The following is a 17,527-nucleotide window of genomic DNA, read 5'->3' as shown; positions in this document are numbered from 1 at the left end:
AGCACAAGGCGGGGCATTCAGTAGGTGCTCAATAAATGTGCATTGAGTGCATGGATGATTTCAGGTCAGTGATTCTGCCCCTCTCCTTATTCCTTTCCCTGCCAGTATCTCTAAGATGCGGGAGAGGACCAGGCGTTGGCTGAGGCAGGGCTGAGTCATGAAAATTAAGGGGCTGCCTCAGGGGGCCACTGGGGACCCGGTGAGATGTCGCAGGGAAAGCGCCGGCAGAGGGATGGTAGCAGGCCGCCACGCAGGCGGAGGGCTGCCCTGGGCTCAGTGCCTCTGGCCGGGTTTCCTCAGTGTGCCTCGGTGGCAGGCTCGCGCCCAAGCAGGGCGCCTGGGTGTGGATCGGCTCAGTCGCTACCTGTGCGAGCCTGGCTGGGCCTCCGTGTCCACATGGGAAGGGTAGAAGGCCCTCGAGGTCCACGCCTTCGCTCCCAGGGTGTCGCCCGCTCTGGGCCTCCGGGCCTCGGCTCCAGCCATCCCAGTCCTGCCACGGAGCAGGTGCGGGCTGCTGCTGAGCTCCGGAATCCTCACCCCACCCCGTCCCGTCCCGGCCCCCGCGGCCCACAGCCTGCCAGTCCTTGCTCCTACTCCAGGCCGTCCCTTCCTCGGTGCCCAGCCACACCTGCTCCGCGCCCCCGTGTACCCCACCTCCCACCCCTGCGCCCCGGCCGCGGCGGTTGCCCTTGAGACACCCCTTCAGCAATATCTTTCACAAGCTCCAGTTGAAGGCCTGGGCCCTACTGATCTTATCTCCCTTTCCTCAGCTGGTGCCCCTCTCCCGTGACAAGGCAGCCTAGACGGAAAGTCACGGGGTCGTGGCTAAAAGCACATGGAGCTCCTGTTGGTGACCCCCTGAATGGCTTGGGGTACATCACGCTGCTCCTCGGGCCTCAGCTTCCATGCCTGTGAGATGGGGACAGTGAGCCTCGGGAAGGAGAGATTTTAAAATCATAGAGCGCTCCTCAAATGTGCCTCAGCTCCCCTGCCCTCAGGGAGCCAGTTGCCACAGAAGACAGGCGGCCAGGGTGGGGTGTAGGTACCCCAGGTTGCCCTCTCTCCAGGATCCCCCCTAAAGAGGACTCGGAGTGAGTTCCGCTCTCCCCCCAGAGAGGACTCTAATTCTTCAGCAGTAGTGAGCTGTTCCAGGGTCCGGCACAGCCGTGGGCTGCCGTGGCCTGGGACAAGCTCCAGACAGAACCTGGACCCTAGACCCAGCCCTGCCGCGTTGGCTGGTCTCTGGGAGATCTGGCCCATCGACTGCTGGAGGGGGTGATGAGAGGCGAGCAGATGGGAAAGGACCACCGAGGAGCCCTGCACAAGTGGTCCCGGGAGGGCAGGTTCCCAGGGGGCGTGGCCAGGCAGACCTTCAGGCAGGGAGACCCAAGGAAAAGCTAGGTCTACCCTGTGGTTGTCCTGCCCCTTCAGCCTGTGCTGTGCTGCCCTCCGGCAGGACCCTGCCTCTAAGCTCCAGACGCCCAACCCTCCACGGACAAGCACTCTCACAGCCCTGCCCCCTGCTTCCAGGCCTCTCTGAGTCTGCAGGAAGGCTCCCTCTGACAACCACAGCACGGCGCACTTGGGTCAGCTCCTCAACCCCTGGGCTGGCTTCTTCGCTGTCAGATGGAGGCCATGACTGTGTCTACCCGAAGGGAAGCCATGTGAAACGCCACCGCGGTGCCTGGCACACAGCAGGCGCTCAGTAATGCTGAGTAGGCCTTGTCGTTTGGCCTCCACGTTGCTTCCTGTAGCAAGCTCCCTCCAGGCTGCGAGCTCCCTCCAGGCTGTCCCACAAGCGGAGCAACTACCTTCAGGGTGAAGGTAGGAGGCAGTGAATATAAGGGCTCCGTGGCCCATCCAGGCCAGGGCACTGGAAGGAAGGGAGGGAGGGAGGGAGGCCTCTTAAGTTAGGTTTGTTCAGATGCCGGTTCTCTGGGCCCGCCTCCTCCCAGCAGAGTGGGCATTCCAGCTGCCAGGGCCCGGGCCCCTGGAAACCGGGTGGACTGACAGTGACAGAGGGAGAAGCCCTCCAGGGGCTCCCCAGTTTGGGGACCTGCACCCCTCTCCTGCTGTGACCTTCCCTGGGAGGCAGGCTGGGCCCTGGGGGGTCCTTGCCGGGTCACAAAGGGGTTTGCTTTGACGTGTGCTGTTTTCTGCGGCCAGGAAGGAACACACCCAGAGACCAGAAGAGGGGTAGGGGCCGGGGCCCTGAGCCCCAAACACTCGTCCCAGGGGCTTTTCACGAGGCCCATTGGGACCTCAGCAAAGGGATTTTAGATTTTCCTTGAGGCTAAGTGTTGCCCAGTGGCAACCTAGAGTATCTGATACTGGGAGCAGACTGTTTTTTGATAGCCTTTCCTTTACACAACAAAATTATTTCCAGTAATCTTCATTAAACGAAACAGGTAATGGTTAGAAAAGAAATGTGTGGGCGTCCTCTTATTAAAGTTTGTATGTGGAATCATACCAGTAAAGAAATAAAAATAAAATATTAAAATATACAAAGGGAAAGAGTATTGGGTTAATATTTTTTAATTAAGCAACTGTGTTTTAAATAAAGGGGCAGAACTACCTACATACCTGTGGTTTCCGTCTGTAGGAAAGGAAACAGTTTCTGTTTTCTTGATTCATTCTTTAGTTTTAAAATAAACAACTTGAAATTTTAAAAGAAGAATCAATTTCTGGGGCACCTGGGTGGCTCAGTCAGTTAAGCGTCTGCCTTGGGCTCAGGTCATGACCCAGGGTCCTGGGATCGAGCCCTTCCTGCTCAGCGGGGAGCCTGCTTCTCCCTCTCCCTCTGCTGCTCCCCCTGCTTGTGCGCGCTCTCTGTCTCTCTGTCAAATGAATAAATAAAATCTTAAGAAATAAATAAATAAAAGCAAGAATATGCAGCCCCAGGGGGGTTGGGAGGCGCCAAGTGCAGCCAAAGCCAGCACCGTGGCTTTGAACCACGCAGCCCAGGGTGCCCTGCAGAGCAGAGCGAGAATTCTCCTACACAACCTGCAGGGAGAATTTGGTGCTGTTAAAGGATAAGGAGTAAGGATGCGTTCATCCGAGGCTTACAGGCTTACGAAGCTTACGTGTATTGCTATTAAAGCAACAGTAACTCGCAATTGTTTAGAATTGAGAGGACAGAAGACATCTTTGGGGAGCAGCGTGCATCGTGACTGCTTAGCATCACTTAAGCAAGGCGATCTTCAGGAGCAGCCCGACCCTTTGTCTGCGTTATTAGGACTTTTACATTTCCTACAGACAGTGCACCCCTTCTTTCCCGCACGGAGGTGACCGCGTCCTCTGCCGTGTCCTTTGTACTGGTGCTTTGCCCCTTCCACTTGCCCTTGATAAAAGACAAGTCAGGAGGCCGTCAAGTCCCTCCTCACACACTCCAACTTTGGGTGCCTGGGAGAGCGCAGAGGGGGAGCATGGGGCTCTGAGCACCTGGGGGTGGGGAAGGGCTGCTTATGGGCTGTACTGGGGATGAGCCTCGTCCTTTCCAGGATTCTAGTGGGCAGCATCGTGGTCTCTGAGAGTCTGCACAGCAGCCCAAATCCTTCCATGTTTCCTGGCCTTGCAGAACCTCTCCAGCCTCCACTCACCCCTCCCCACCTGCTCACTACACTCCAGCCTTGATCTCCCTGATGCTTTCTGGAAGCACAATGTTCAGCCTCACCTCCGGGTCTTTGTAATGTTCCCTTTGCCCGACAAACTTCTACTCAACTGCACAACCCAGCTGAGAAATCACCTCCTCCAGGAAGCTTTCCTTCATCCCTTTCCTGTTCACCCCCCAACACAGTCTGGGTTATACCAGCAGAGCACTGATGCTTTTCTCAGAACATATTAGGCCATTCCAAAGGCGCACTGTGTCACCACGTCCAACTCCTGGACTGGCCCGGAGTCCTTTGGGGACCCCAGGCCTGATCTTGTTTACAGCTGTGTACCTAGCACCTTGCACTGGCCGCGCCCATGGCCAGTGCTCAGAAATGTTTGTGGAACATGAGTGAACCGGCTTAACTCCGTGAGTGTGCACACCCCCTTCCACCCTGGACAGGAGGACATGCCCCTTTCCCCACCGAGCTGGGATCCCCTCTTCCTTCTCCAGGTGGCAGTCTGGCACCCCCAGGATCTTGACCCTGATAGGCCAGGTAGGCGGGGTGTGGCAGGGGTTGGGGAACCGCCATGGTGATGATGTAGAGGCTTGAGCGGGCACTAGGTGCACCCCGTGACTATCCCCAGTGTGAGGCTGCGAGGCCAGGAGCCTGCGCTGGGGGCAGTTGGAGTGGGTACTGCCTAAGGGATGTGAGGACGGACAGTCAGCTGAGCATGGAGGCCTCTTGCTGAGAATATCAGAGGGGGATGCCCCCCAGGGCTGGGTGTTTGGGAAGCTGGGCTGCCTGCCAGGCGCGGGTGAGTTCTCTCCATCTGTGGAGTCCAGAGCTTGCTGCTGGGTATGGGCCAGGCTCTTACAGGCTGTGGCCCGCTTGGACCTCAGACGCTGGGGAGTCTTGCAGGAGAGCTCTTCCTCTGAAAGGGAAATGGGCACAATGAGAGTCCAGGACTGAGCCGCACAGGAGGGAAGGATTTTTTGAGACCCACCAAAAAGACAGCCTGGGGTGACGGGAGGAGATGGGGCTGGTGGAGACTGGGAAAAAGGGGGCCAGAGCAAGGGTAGGGGTGCCTGTGGGTCAACCCCTCAATGGCTCTCCCTCCCTCCCTGGTGGCCGTGGGAGTATGAGGCCCTGGGGCACTTGGCACCGCTGGTCCCATAAGCATTCCGTCCCCTCTGCTGGCTCGTCTTGGCCCTCCATACAGCGTCTCTTAAGGAAAGGAGCTCTCGGGCTCACACAGTCAGGTTCCTGCCCCCTGCCCCCTCCCCTCTCCTCCGAGCCTCCATCTCCTCTCTATTCCTTGCCTTCTAAACCCACTGGCTTTCAGCTCCTACAACAGGCCTGTGTCCGCCTACTGTGGGTTTCAACCATGAAGGCCCTTCTCCGTTTGTGCCTGGTGATCCCTACGGACCCTCCAGGCCCCACCTACAGGGAGCCTCTCCTGCCGCAGCCCCACCGGCCAGGACTCAGACGGCTGCGTTTTCCTGTTTCCTGCTCTTATAGCTCCTTTCATAGCACTTAACACCATTGTGACCATGCATGTAGTTTTGTGGTTGGATCTGATGAAGCTCCGCCCCCCGTAGGTCTGTACGCGTCTGTTCTAACGCTCACCGCTCACCGTAGCAGCAGCGAGCACGAGGGGCTCACCGTAGCCGCAGCAGCGAGCTCGAGGGCTGGTAGAGCCGTAACAAGGCTTTGTGGAACGGAGGCACGTGCTGTGACCTCACCCGCCACGGCTCTTGGGCCAGGGAGGGGATTTGTGCCTTTTCATCATTTAGGACCTGGTGCCCCTGGTCAGCGGCATTGATCTCCCTGGGCCGGGCCAGCTCTGGGTGAGCGGATGCTGTGGTAGGCCTGGCCCTGCCAGGTTGAGGCCCAGACCCTGGACCACAAGGGAGCCTTCCCTCCCTGGCTTCTTCTAGCTGCAATACCCTAGAATCTTCCCGCCTGCCCTCCCCTGGCCATCTCGAAACCTCAAGATTCTGCAACCACTTTCATAAGAACCGTCCTCCAGCCACGGTGGGGCTGCTGGCCACAGGCCCGATTGGATCTCTTTATCTGCTCAGCTCCAACGGCCCCCATAGGGACAGCTGCAGCCGAGCAGGGCTCGCGGCCTGCCGGGCCTGCTCCTGCTCCCGGGGTTTCTGGGAGTGGGGACCTGGGCCCTGTTCTCATGAGGAGAACACTGAGGTCTGCAGGGAGGAGGGGCTTGAAGCCTGGACTGGCCGGGGGCGTGTGCACATGTGTGTGCACGTGTGTGTGCATGCGTGTGCACGTGTGTGCTCCAGAGCTGAAGACTCTGCTGAGCGAGGCTGGAAACAACTTACTGTGGGGCCCTGGAGAGCTGGCCTGCACCACGCTGGCTCTGTGGCCTTGAGTAAGGACTTGACCTCTCTGATCTGCTAGTTAAGTTGGCACTGAGGGGGAATGTTCAGAAGGCAGGAGCATTCTCTGGTGAGCACTTGAGAGATGCACGGGTCCAGACTTGGGGCTCAGCTGAGGGCAAGCACCCTTCCCTTCTCCTCCTTCCTGCCTTGGCATTCTCTGAGAGCTGTACCTCGCCTCCTCCATCGGACCAGAAACTCCCAGGGGCAGGGACTGGGGGCGGGGGGAAGGAGGATTATGGGCTTGCAGACAAAGCGGCAATGCAGTGAGTGAGAGGGCTCAGTGGGGCCTATGGCCCACAGGGCACTGCCGCTTGTGGGGTAACTGAGGCCAGACTGTACCCGCTCCAGAGGGAGGCCGACAGCTGGCTCGGTGTGAATTATTGTCCTTGTCATTTGCCAGCCTGGGCTCCATGCTTTACTCCGCTCACCTGAGCCCTCGCTGCAACCCTGTGAGGCAGGTGCTGCCCCTGAGACCTGGGTTTTATTGTGAGGTAGAGCGAAAACTTGTCATGGTCTTGGAGCCAGGGTGGGGCTCTCAACCTGGGTCTTACTCGACACGCTGCTTCCTTCTCCCCCAAGCTCCCAAGAGCACAGGTGTGACAGCCTGGGAAGGTGACCTGGGCCTGAGCACAAATGCAGGCCTGGTGGCCCCTGAGTAGGACTCAGGGCAGTCTGACAGGCCACCCTGGCGACCCACCATACTCTCCAGGCTCTCCTGCTGCTGTGGTGGCTGCCCCAGCTGGGGAGGGGGGCGAGGGATAGAAGGCACTCTGGGGCAAGGGGAGACAGGAAGGAGCACAGAAAAGGGGAGGGGCTGGGTCCCAGAGCCTGAGGGGAAGGGCTGCACCCTCCTTCAGTCCTCTTGGCCTCACGCTCTGGATAAAAACCCCAAACAGTCTCTCCACAAGAGCCCACACTGATCGTTTGGGCCTCCTGGCATCTTGACACATCTCAAAAGAATAAATGCCTGAAGCCCGTAAAAATGTAGACACCCTGTTGAGCACAATAGTCTCTTGCCTGGGACACTTACAGTTTCGGAGTTCTAAAAATGCAACAATGACTTGAGTAGTGTCTGGAAGGCTCAGGGGTAGAGCATCTGACTCTTGATCTCGGGGTTGTGAGTTCGAGCCCCACGTTGGGTGTAGAGACTACTTAAAAAAAAAAAAAGATTTAAGAAGCAAACGATGACTTGAAAGATTGTGCAAATCTTACCCCTACCCCCCCAGTCACAGCCTCCCCAGCATCTCTGGTGGGGGTGATGAGCTTGGGGGTGGCCCCAGCCCCTCAGCAGCACGGGAAGTGGCTGGAACCAGCGCCCAGTGTCCTGGGCGGAAAGCTTACTAGCCAGGCCTTTGTGCTAGGTGAGGGCCCCTCTCTCTCTTACTCTTCCTGTCCTACCCCACAGTGCAGTCTTCTGGTACTGTCACAGGAAGGGCAACGTTCTTCCCCGCAAGGCACAGCAGCCAAGCACGAAGGTGCTACTATTTAATGCCTCCTTGAGCCCTCAGAGCCCCAGAGTGGGCTGTTTCCTGAGTCTGCCACCCGTGCTGGACTCTGGGCAAGGACAGGGCTTAGCTTTAGTTACGTCCATCTGGGCAGTGATGACAGTTCTGAATGCAGTTGGGCCTTGTGGACTCCAATACACAATGGGCACAGGAACATTCCAAAAGAGATGGAGCCTTGTCCCCTCAATCCTCCTTCCGACACAGCTGAGGGCTTGCGGGTTGGTGGATACACTCCAGAACCAGAAGGTCAGAGAGGTCTGTTGTCAAGGACCAATATTTACAATAGCATTGTAAATATTTATTCTTTCAACAGATACTTGTGGAGAGCCTTCGCATTCCAGGTCCTGTGCGAGGCACTAGGGTGAGGAGGGGTGAGCAAAAACAGGCATCTAACGGAGGTGGGACAAGAAACAGACATTGCCCGCTGCAGGTCTGAAGGAGGAAAAATCCTAGGTATGTTCCAATATATACCAAAGGGAACTCCTATATCCTCATGTTAGGAGACTTGCCCAAGGTAACAGCTAGTTAATTCAAGCACTTGAACTTGAATCCAGGTCTCTTTACTCCACGTCAAATGTTTAACCCCATCTACCAGGTCTGACCTCTATAACTCATTCTGTGCCTGGCAGCCAGCATGTCCTTTTTAAAGTATAAATTAGATCATGTTCCCACCCCAAACTCCATTCAAACCTTCCAAAGATTCATTGCATTTAGAATAAAATTGAAACTCTCTCCTCGACTGGCTCTTATCTATATATCCCTAGTAACTTACAATATATCCACAGGGGCGCTGGGGTGGCTCAGTCGTTGAGCGTCTGCCTTCGGCTCAGGGCGTGATCCCAGGGTCCTGGGATGGATCCCCGCTCCGCTGAGAAGCCTGCTTCTCCCTCTCCCACTACCCCTGCTTGTGTTCCCTCTCTCGCTGGCTGTCTCTCTCTCTGTCAAATAAATAAATAAATAAATAATCTTAAAAAAAATACATATCCACAAATTCTTTGACATTCCCCATTCAAAAGACGGAGTTTAATTTCCCCCTTTGAATATGGGCTGCACTGGGTGGCTCACTTCTAAGAGAATGTGGTAGAAGTGATGCTCTGTGACTTCGGAGACTAAGTGGTAGAAAGGCTACCTCCTACGAAGCTTCCACCTGGCTGTCTGTCCCAGGACACACGTCCTTGGAACCCAGCTACCGCGTGGTGGTAGACCAGTTCACTGCCCCGCCTGGGCACCTAGCCAACACTGACATCAACGGCCAGACATACGGGCAAGTGAAACTCAAGTGACTCTACCCTCTCGCCTTTGAGGCTTCCAGCGGAGGCTCAAGAAGCAGAGATAAGTTGTCTCTGCCATGGCCTGCCAGAACTCCTGGCCCATGGAACTTGTGGGAGACAATATAGGACTACTTGTTTTAAGCTGCTAGGTTTGGGCTTGACTTGTTATGCAGTAGTAGATAACTAATACAACATCTTAGAGCTCGCCTCCTACCAAGATCCTCTTTGTTCACCACACTCCACTTACACTCTATTTTCTTTTACCCTTTGGCCACCAAGTTCATGCTTACCTCAGGACCTTTGCACTTGCTATTTCTTCTATCTGGAATGCTTGCCCATCACCCACATCTTGGCCTGACCGGCTCCTCATTTTCCAGATCTTTGCTCAGATATCCTCTCCTCAGAGAATCCTTCCCCAACCACACCTTATAATACAGCCCACCTTACCAGTCACATTACCCCATGCCTTTCCTTCATAGCTTTTATTCATGAAATTATTTATTTGTCCGTTTATTACTTATCTATCTCCTCACACTTCTTCCTTCCTCTTCCCAGCACCTCCTTGTGGGGAGGGTGAAATGATGTCTTTTCCTTATGAGAGTTCTCACTGCAGGGCAGTGGGTCTCCTGGTCCTTGTAGCTCCTCTGTCAATTCACTCCGTAGGGGAAGTCCAGGGGCCTGTGCGCCCCATTTCCACATTCTTGGGAGAGCTGCAAGGGGCTTCCTGGGCACATTCCCTGTCATGGGAGACAGGGCCTCCCTTTTCCCCCCTGGCCTTTGCCTCAGCGGTCACCCTACAGCCTTGCTGTTTTATTGACATCAATATAGAATCAGAGAGAGCATGAGATCCTCTCTTTCTGCTGCTCACACTCTCCTCCTTCATAAGTCCTCTGGTCTTCTCCCCTCTCTAGTTCTAATTCTTTCCCCAATTTCTCAGGGTCCCCCCATACCTCACACACAACACACACACACACACACACACACACACACACACACACACACTCCAGGTTCATGAAGGGCAGGGTGGTGGGAATAACCCACTTGGCAGGGAGAATTTTAGCCCCGATAGAGTTCAGAGTTGCCCAGGCATGGTACTTATTAAAGCACCTTTAGTCAGTTTTACTGTTTTAAATTCTCCACTGAGAAAGAACCTCTTATGGCCCGCTCAGGCATACTCTGCCCTTTCCTTGGTATGCCCCTGCATCCATGAGATGTGGGAGACATGGCTGTAGGTGGCTCTCCGGGAGGCATCATTGTCCTTGGTGCCCCAGCTGCTTCCTCTCCTGCTTTCGGCTCTCTGTCCAGCCCAGCTCCCTCAGCAACTGCTGGAGGTTCCTACTGGATTAGCCTCTGCTGCAGCCGCATGAGTTTTCACAGGATTCCCTGCTGCCTCAGGGTCCCGTCCTTTCTTCCCTTGGGTCAGCCAAAACAAAGTCAGTTACCCTAAGAGCCTAGGGGTATAAAGAGGACAAGTAGGGCAGAAGAACTAAATTGGAAGCACTCAATAAATACTTGTTTAATGGTGTTTAATGGATGAATAAAAACATGAATGTCTAGACATAAATAATTACAAGTTCCTTGGATGGTGTCATTTAAGGAGTACCCTGTCTGTGCCTTTCATGGCAGACATATCTGGGAAGGGAGTCTGTCCACATACATGCTCCTTCTTTGGGAACAACCCTCACCCAAAATTCCTGCTGGAGGGATGGACCTCGATGGCCATGCTTATGTAACATGACCTGCACATCTCCTCAGCCACATGGGACATGTGGCCCAACCTCAGCCCATCAGATTATTCTCGTAGGGTTTTGGAATTTGAACCTGAGACACTGAGCTAGTTGACTGCAGAAAGCAGAATGGGGGGGCGCCTGGGTGGCACAACGCTTAAGTGTCTGCCTTCGGCTCAGGGCGTGATCCCGGCGTTATGGGATCGAGCCCCACATCAGGCTCTTCCGCTAGGAGCCTGCTTCTTCCTCTCCCACTCCCCCTGCTTGTGTTCCCTCTCTCGCTGGCTGTCTCTATCTCTGTCAAATAAATAAATAAAATCTTAAAAAAAAAAAAAAGAAAAGAAAGCAGAATGGGAAGGTCTGGTTTCCGGGTTGAGGCTCCCATCTGAGTCATATACAAGATGGCTGCGTAAGGACAGAGGGAGGGTGGGAAGGAGGAGAGACCAGCTGTGTCTGCCCTGACAGCTTCTTATTTCCACAACCCACAACCTCACGGGGAACTTTAAACCTCCTCTTTTTATTAAAGTAGCCAGGGTTGCAGCCCCTTACGAATATAACCATAACCTACTTCTTTTCAATTCTGCCGAACAACCTGACCCCAAACCCAGTGTGAGAGTGAAGGAAACATATGATGGGTGTGTGGCAATGAGGTCCAGGAAGAGAGGAAGCAAGGAACACCAAGGAACTGGAGGCAGGGGGAAAACCCACATGGATGTAAAGACTGAACTGGCAGAAATCAATGTAGGGAGGGAGATGAGGGAAAGGGGGTGGGGACAAGAGAAATGAGCATCAGCATACTGCTAGGGAGCATTGTCTACACACAAAACACTGCAGCAGGCCCCAAATGTATGTTTACAGGAATACATGAATGAACAAATGAACACATCTTCCCAATTCTATTTGCAAGAAGTGTGGAGTCTGAAAATGGGGGTGAGGAGGCAGGGATAGCAGTAAGTTGTTAGAGCCTTGCAGAAATGCCCCTGAATTTATGCTCACTCCCTGTTCTCTGTTTCACTATTGGGCATGTTGCATGGCCCTCTGGAGCTCAGTCCCCACCCTCTCCAAGCCTCCCTCACGGCACTGAGGAATTGCCACCAAACACTTCCAAAACACTACCTATCTGATGAGAGAAGAGATGTCAGGGAGAATGATAACAATGACAGTAATCCTTGCCTGGGTTCTATGTAAGGTTTATAAAATATTCTACGTGTTTTGGAATCTCACAACAAACCTGTGAGATGATTGGGACAGATATTGCTCTATGCCAGTGTGGTGAGGAAGAATCCATGAGTTCCAGAGAGGCCAGGTAGCTGCTCCAAGGTCACCGTTCTGGGAACAAATAGGTCAGGGGCTCCCAGCTGAGGGCTAAGGCGTCAAGGCCTGTGCTTTCTCTAACACTCTGGACACCGACCAAAAGTGGCTGGGAAAACACATAAACTAGAACTGCTCTCACTGGGGAAACAGCCTCCTCACAAGAGGAAACCATCCACCGAGAAGAGGAAAAGAAGGGTGTGGCTTTCCAGAGCCGTGAGAACACTTCTCATTGTAGCAGGAGTTTCAGAACTTCAGCATAAACCTAGACCACCAAAGACGACTTTTTCCCTTTGCCTAAAAATCTGAATCAGTCGCTTAGTTTCAAAATCACTCATTTTATTTTTCTGATAGGCTCCATGCCCAGAGTGGAGACCAACACAGAGCTTGAACTCATGACCCTAAGATCAAGACCTCAGCTGAGATCGAGTCAGATGCTTAACTGACTGAGTCACCCAGGTGCCCAAAACTCAGTCACTTCTATGATGACCTCTACAACATATCCACACGCTATGAAGTCAGCAGATACAGTAGCTTTCCCTCCAGTTTACAAATGGAAAACGAAGCCAAGGAGAAGTGACCTACTCATTCTCGCTCCCTTTTACAAACCAGCCGGCGCCTCCCTAGTCTCTTCACTGCTGCCTGCACCTCCTGGTTCCTCAGGGTGTAGATCATGGGGTTGAGCATGGGGGTCATGACCGTGTGGCCGATGGACACAGCCTTGTCCATGGAGAAGGGGGTGAAGGGCCGGGCATAGAGGTAAATGCTTGGAATGAAAACCATAGACACGACCACGATGTGGGTGGTGCAGGTGGAAGCTGCCTTCCTCCTCGCCTGCCCAGAGTGGGACCTCAGCATCACCAGGATGACTGAGTAGGAGGCCAGGAGGAGAAAGAACCAGATGACATCCAGCATTCCACTGTTGGAGATCATGAGGGGCTCCAGGAGGGAGTTGTCAGTGCAGGCGAGTCTCAGCACTTGTGGGACATCACAGTAGAAGTTGTCCAGGACATTGGGGCCACAGAAAGGCAATGTGAGCATCAGAGCCAGCTGGACAATGGAGTGAACAAATCCCCCTACCCAACTAGCCACCACCAGCCCCACGCAATGCTGAGTGTTCATGATGGTGACATAGTGGAGGGGCCGGGAGATGGCAACAAGGCGGTCATAGGCCATCACCGAGAGGAAGAAGACCATGGCGCCTCCCAAAAAGTGGAAGAAGAAGAGCTGGGCCATGCAGCCCTGGTAGGAGATGGTCTTCTTCTCAGAGAGGAAGTCTACCAGCATCTTTGGGGCAGTGACAGAGGAGAAGCAGAGGTCTAAGACAGCCAGATTGCGGAGCAGAAAGTACATGGGTGTGTGGAGCCGGGCGTCTGAGGTCACCGTGACCATGATGAGGAGGTTTCCCACGACAGTGGTTGTGTAGACAAACAGGAACACCGGAAACAGGAAAAGCTGGAGCTCTGGAGTCTGGGAAAGTCCCAGGAAGACAAATTCTGATACCCACGTGACGTTCCCTGGCTCCATGGCATCTTCTCTATGCACCCAAGGAAACTGAGCCACAGGCATTGCTGCATGAAGTTACAACGTGCATTTCTAGTGTCGAGCTCAGAGCTGAGTTGTCCAGGTGTATATGATGGGCATCCTATGTAGACCGAATCACTAGGTGCTGATTAAATGGCCTTGTCTGTAGACACTTTACAAGTTGGTGCTATAATATACATTCATGAGATATCGTAAAGCCATCCAGAGACATATGCAACGTGTTTTTTAAAGACTCCATGCGATGTAGCGGTGGGGAGACACTTGGAGTCCAACAGAATATCAGTTAAATTTCAGGTCTTCCGTTTCCTTAAGATTTGATCTTGTTTAAGTTTACTTAATCTCTCTGGGTCTGTCTCATTATCTGAAAGTTAGGAATAAAAATACTTTATGGAATTTTCTGAGGGCTTGAGTAGAATGACACATGCAAAGTTTCTAGAATGGTACCTGGAAATAAATGATAATCACTCTCTGGCTCATCTCCTCCTCTAAAGACATCCTTCCTTCTTACAGTCCAAAAAAAAATATTCTACCAGTCACTTTTCACACAGTATTTAACACATCATAATGTTAACGAACTTTTTATGTCATCTGTTTTCCCTCCACAATACATCCCTATATGATCCTATAGGAATATGGTCTCAATTTCACAATGTATTTGTGTCTCTCTGTGCCCATCCTTGCTCACAGTCGGTACTTAATTACCTGGTGTTGACTGCTGGATGGGTGAATGGCTACGGGGTATGCAGGTCCCTGCCGAGGAGCCCCTGGACATGGTTGGACGCCTAGGATATCCAGTCTTCCCCACCCGCTAGTGTAAGTGTTCCTTTACTTGCTAAGGCAAGTAGCAGAGGGATAGGGGACTTTCATTAGATTAAGTAATAGATGACGAATATATTGCTTGAAGAAGTCTCAGCTCTTCCAGAAGAACTGCAATTTCAGAAAACAGTACTGAATCCCAGGGCGGAGAAGAAAGGAAAATGTTGCAGGAATAGAAATGGAAATTGATGAAGAACTAAAGGAAGATGAAGAGGGAGGGAGAGGGAGGAACACAGCAGGTGAAGGAAGGGGAGATGGGAAGGTGGCAAGCAGGGGAGGGAGAGAACGGACCAAAGCTGGAGAAGGAGGTGATGGAGGAGGAGAGACGGAGGGGGACAGGGTTTCGGGTGGGGTGGCCTCAGTCTCCCATCCTCTCTCACCTGCCTGTGCAGCCCTTTATCTGCTAGAGATCTTTCTGTTCTGATCTCCCACATCCATTTGCTTTCCCTCCAGCTCACCTTCCGCACAGCTGTCCTGGAGACCTTCCTCAGTGCGACCTCACGCCTCCCTCAAGTTCTTACGGTGCCGCACAGTAGCTAGCGGTCCTTAGGAGCCAAACACTTCGTAGACCCCGTTACAGTGGGAACACATACCTGCATATGTGCAAACAGCATTCACACGGCGTGTCAGATGGGCTGTGGGCTGTCAAAACAAAGCCTCCGCCTGCCTTTCTAATCAGGATCTCTGCCTCCGAGGACCACTGTTCTTAAATGGATTGTAGTTTCTTAACCCTGCCCCCTATTTGCTCATTTCCATGTTTGTGTCCTAGAATTCTGTTAGCTACCTTCTCTGCCTCAGAAAATACTCACTTGGACCTCACCCTGTCTGGCACTCGTTTCGCCCATTCTCTCCTGCAGAACTAATTCCCATTTCTTGGGCTTCTAGTTAAATTTTAAGAACACCTCGGTTGTAGGTTTATCATCATTTATTTGTTCCATCTTCTCCTGTAACCAACTGCATTGTAATTTCCATATCTTAGTAACCCCAGAACTTGGAACAGCAGCTCTGATGTGGCACGTGCTCAATAAACGTTGTCAAATTAATGTAGCAATTAGGTAATTAAGGGATGACTGATTGGCTCAGTAGCTTGAGTGTCTGCCTTCAGCTCAGGTTGTGATCCCAGGGTCCTGGGTTGGAGCCCCATGTCGGGCTCCCTGCTCGGTGGGGAGCCTGCTTGTCCCTCTCCCTCTGCTTGCTGCTCCCCCTGCTTATGCTGTCTCTCTCCCTCTCTGTCAAATAAATAAATAAGATCTTTTAAAAATTAGGTAATTGATTATGTGGAGAGTTTTTGAATAATGTTACTTATCCCCTGCCCCTACTTCATAGGGCCAGTTCTATGCCCAGTTGCTAAAATTGCTGGGTTTTACACGTAACCTGAAGCCGCTGTTTTAACAGCGCATTCCTCCTGAATTACTTCCCGAGGCTCTCCTCACACTTTAGTCACCGTCAAGTCTGTCGCCTATTTATTCTGCCCACCAGCAGGTGTTTTCAAGAGCCAAATTATTGCTGACCTATTGGCAGGTGAGGGGACCCTCAGTCACCTCACATGCACCCTTGTGGGCATGACCCCGGGGAAGAGGGCATATCCTCAGGGAGAAGCTATTGGATGGGCTCAGGAAGCAGAGCTGGAATGATTCCCACTGGGGGCAAGGGAGCAATGGGAGTCGTTAAAAAGTTGCTAAGTCTTTCAAAACACTATTGGAAAGGTCTGCCTTGAGGGCAAAATACAAACAAACAGAAACGCTACCGAGGACATTGAAAATTGTAGAGATTCATGAAATATAGGATTAGGAGGCCAAGATGAGAAAGGACAAGATCTCTTCAAAAGAAGTCAAATTTCTGGGATTTTTGGAGGGACCCATTTCAGAGACTGGAGCATGCATGAGAATCACCTGCAGGGCATGTTGAAACTCAGAAACCCCACATGGAATTTTGATTTAGTAAGTCTTCAGTGGCACCTGAGAACTTGCATTTCTAACAAGTTTTCAGATGATGCTGATGCTGCTTCCCTGGGACCCCAGTTTGAGAATCACTTCAAGTTTGTCGGCACAGGGCGTGGACAGTTCTCTCTCACAGCATCACCAATACCACTGGTTTGATATCTCACTTCAAAGAGGAAACAGCTCTATCAAGGGAATGATCAAAGGGTAAAGGGCTGAGCCACTAGCCATGTTTGGGGAAAAGCTTCCCAGAGGAGGTGACATTTGAACAAAGGGGTGGCTCATGCATGTGGGCAGAGCTATGTTTCTGGCAGGAAGGACAGAGGCCCAGAGACTAAATGGCACAGCATACACTCCAGGAACCCCGAGTGCCTCAGCAGGGCCAGGGCACAGGGCAAGTGGGGGGCGGGGGGGATGAGGGTGGAGAGGAGGCAGGGATCAGACTCTGGAGAGCTTTGAGAAACCAAGTTAACGACTTTAGATTTTATCCTATAGGACATGAGAAGCCAGTGGAGGACATGAGCAGGAGAGTGACCTACAGATAAAGGCCTTCCTGGCCACAGTAGGAGGGGAAATGGGAGGGTGAGGAGAATAGACAGAGAGGGAGCCACTCCTTTGTTTCTCCACACCCCATCTTGTTTCAGAAAAGACTTAAGGAGGGCAGTTACGGGCCTGTAACTTTACCTATGTCCTTGACTCATCCCATCCCAGCTTCAAAAACCCTTAAAGATGTGGAAGGTGAAGAGAAGAGAGGAGAAGGGAAAGGAGATGGGAGATAAGAAAAGAAAGGGGAGGATAAAAAGGTAATTCAGAAAAACCAGGGAGTCAAAGCCAATGAGCCAGCTGGGACCCACGGCCCAATGATATCAAGATACTGTTTCAGTGATTCTGAGATGCTCTTGGTCTTTCCATCATGAGCCAAGAAGGACTCCATGGCTTCAATCATCGTGTGTGTCCTCACACACTCTCATTCAAAGGCTGGAGGTGAGGAAAGCGGTGGCGGCAGTTTCTTTCTCCTGCATCTCTTGCCTTTAATCATGGAGGAAAAATCTTTCTGAGAAGCCCCCCAGCAAACATATTTTTTGTTTTATTTGTCATTTCTGGATCACTTGAACATGTAAGTACTCTTAGCTTTTAAGTGTTCTGGCAACGTGAACATCTAGGTTAGGGGATAAGCAAGGGAGAAGTGGTTGGGGATGGCTGTTGGGTAGGCCCCCAAGAGCAATGCTATGTTCTTACAAAGCACTTGGGAACAAGAATGAACATAATGGGCCAGAGGCAAGAGAATCTTGACAATGCTGCAAAGTTTCTCTTAGATAAGAAAATTCATAATAGCGGAGGTCACAAGCTCAAATGCGAGTAACGTAAATGAGAGAGGGAGGTCAGGTAGGAATCTCTCTCTCCAAAGAAGTACTGA

At 52.5% G+C, this 17,527-nt stretch overlaps 1 protein-coding gene across 1 annotated transcript; it reads right to left on the bottom strand.

Moving 5' to 3' along the window:
• Positions 1–12,394: 12,394 nt before the first annotated feature.
• LOC125281053 (olfactory receptor 4D2) lies at positions 12,395–13,336 on the bottom strand. The gene has a single exon (XM_048212524.1). The coding sequence runs from the start codon at positions 13,334–13,336 to the stop codon at positions 12,395–12,397; it is 942 nt and encodes a 313-aa protein (XP_048068481.1).
• Positions 13,337–17,527: the final 4,191 nt, after the last annotated feature.

Source organism: Ursus arctos, unplaced genomic scaffold, assembly GCF_023065955.2.
Source record: "Ursus arctos isolate Adak ecotype North America unplaced genomic scaffold, UrsArc2.0 scaffold_24, whole genome shotgun sequence".
Taxonomy (NCBI): Eukaryota; Metazoa; Chordata; class Mammalia; order Carnivora; family Ursidae; genus Ursus; species Ursus arctos.
Note: the sequence above shows the minus strand (reverse complement) of the source record. Positions and strands in the feature narration are given on the sequence as shown.

Coding starts and splice junctions, on each gene's coding strand:
- LOC125281053 (XM_048212524.1), bottom strand. CDS start 13,336: ATGGAGCCAGGGAACGTCACGTGGGTATCAGAATTTGTCTTCCTGGGA.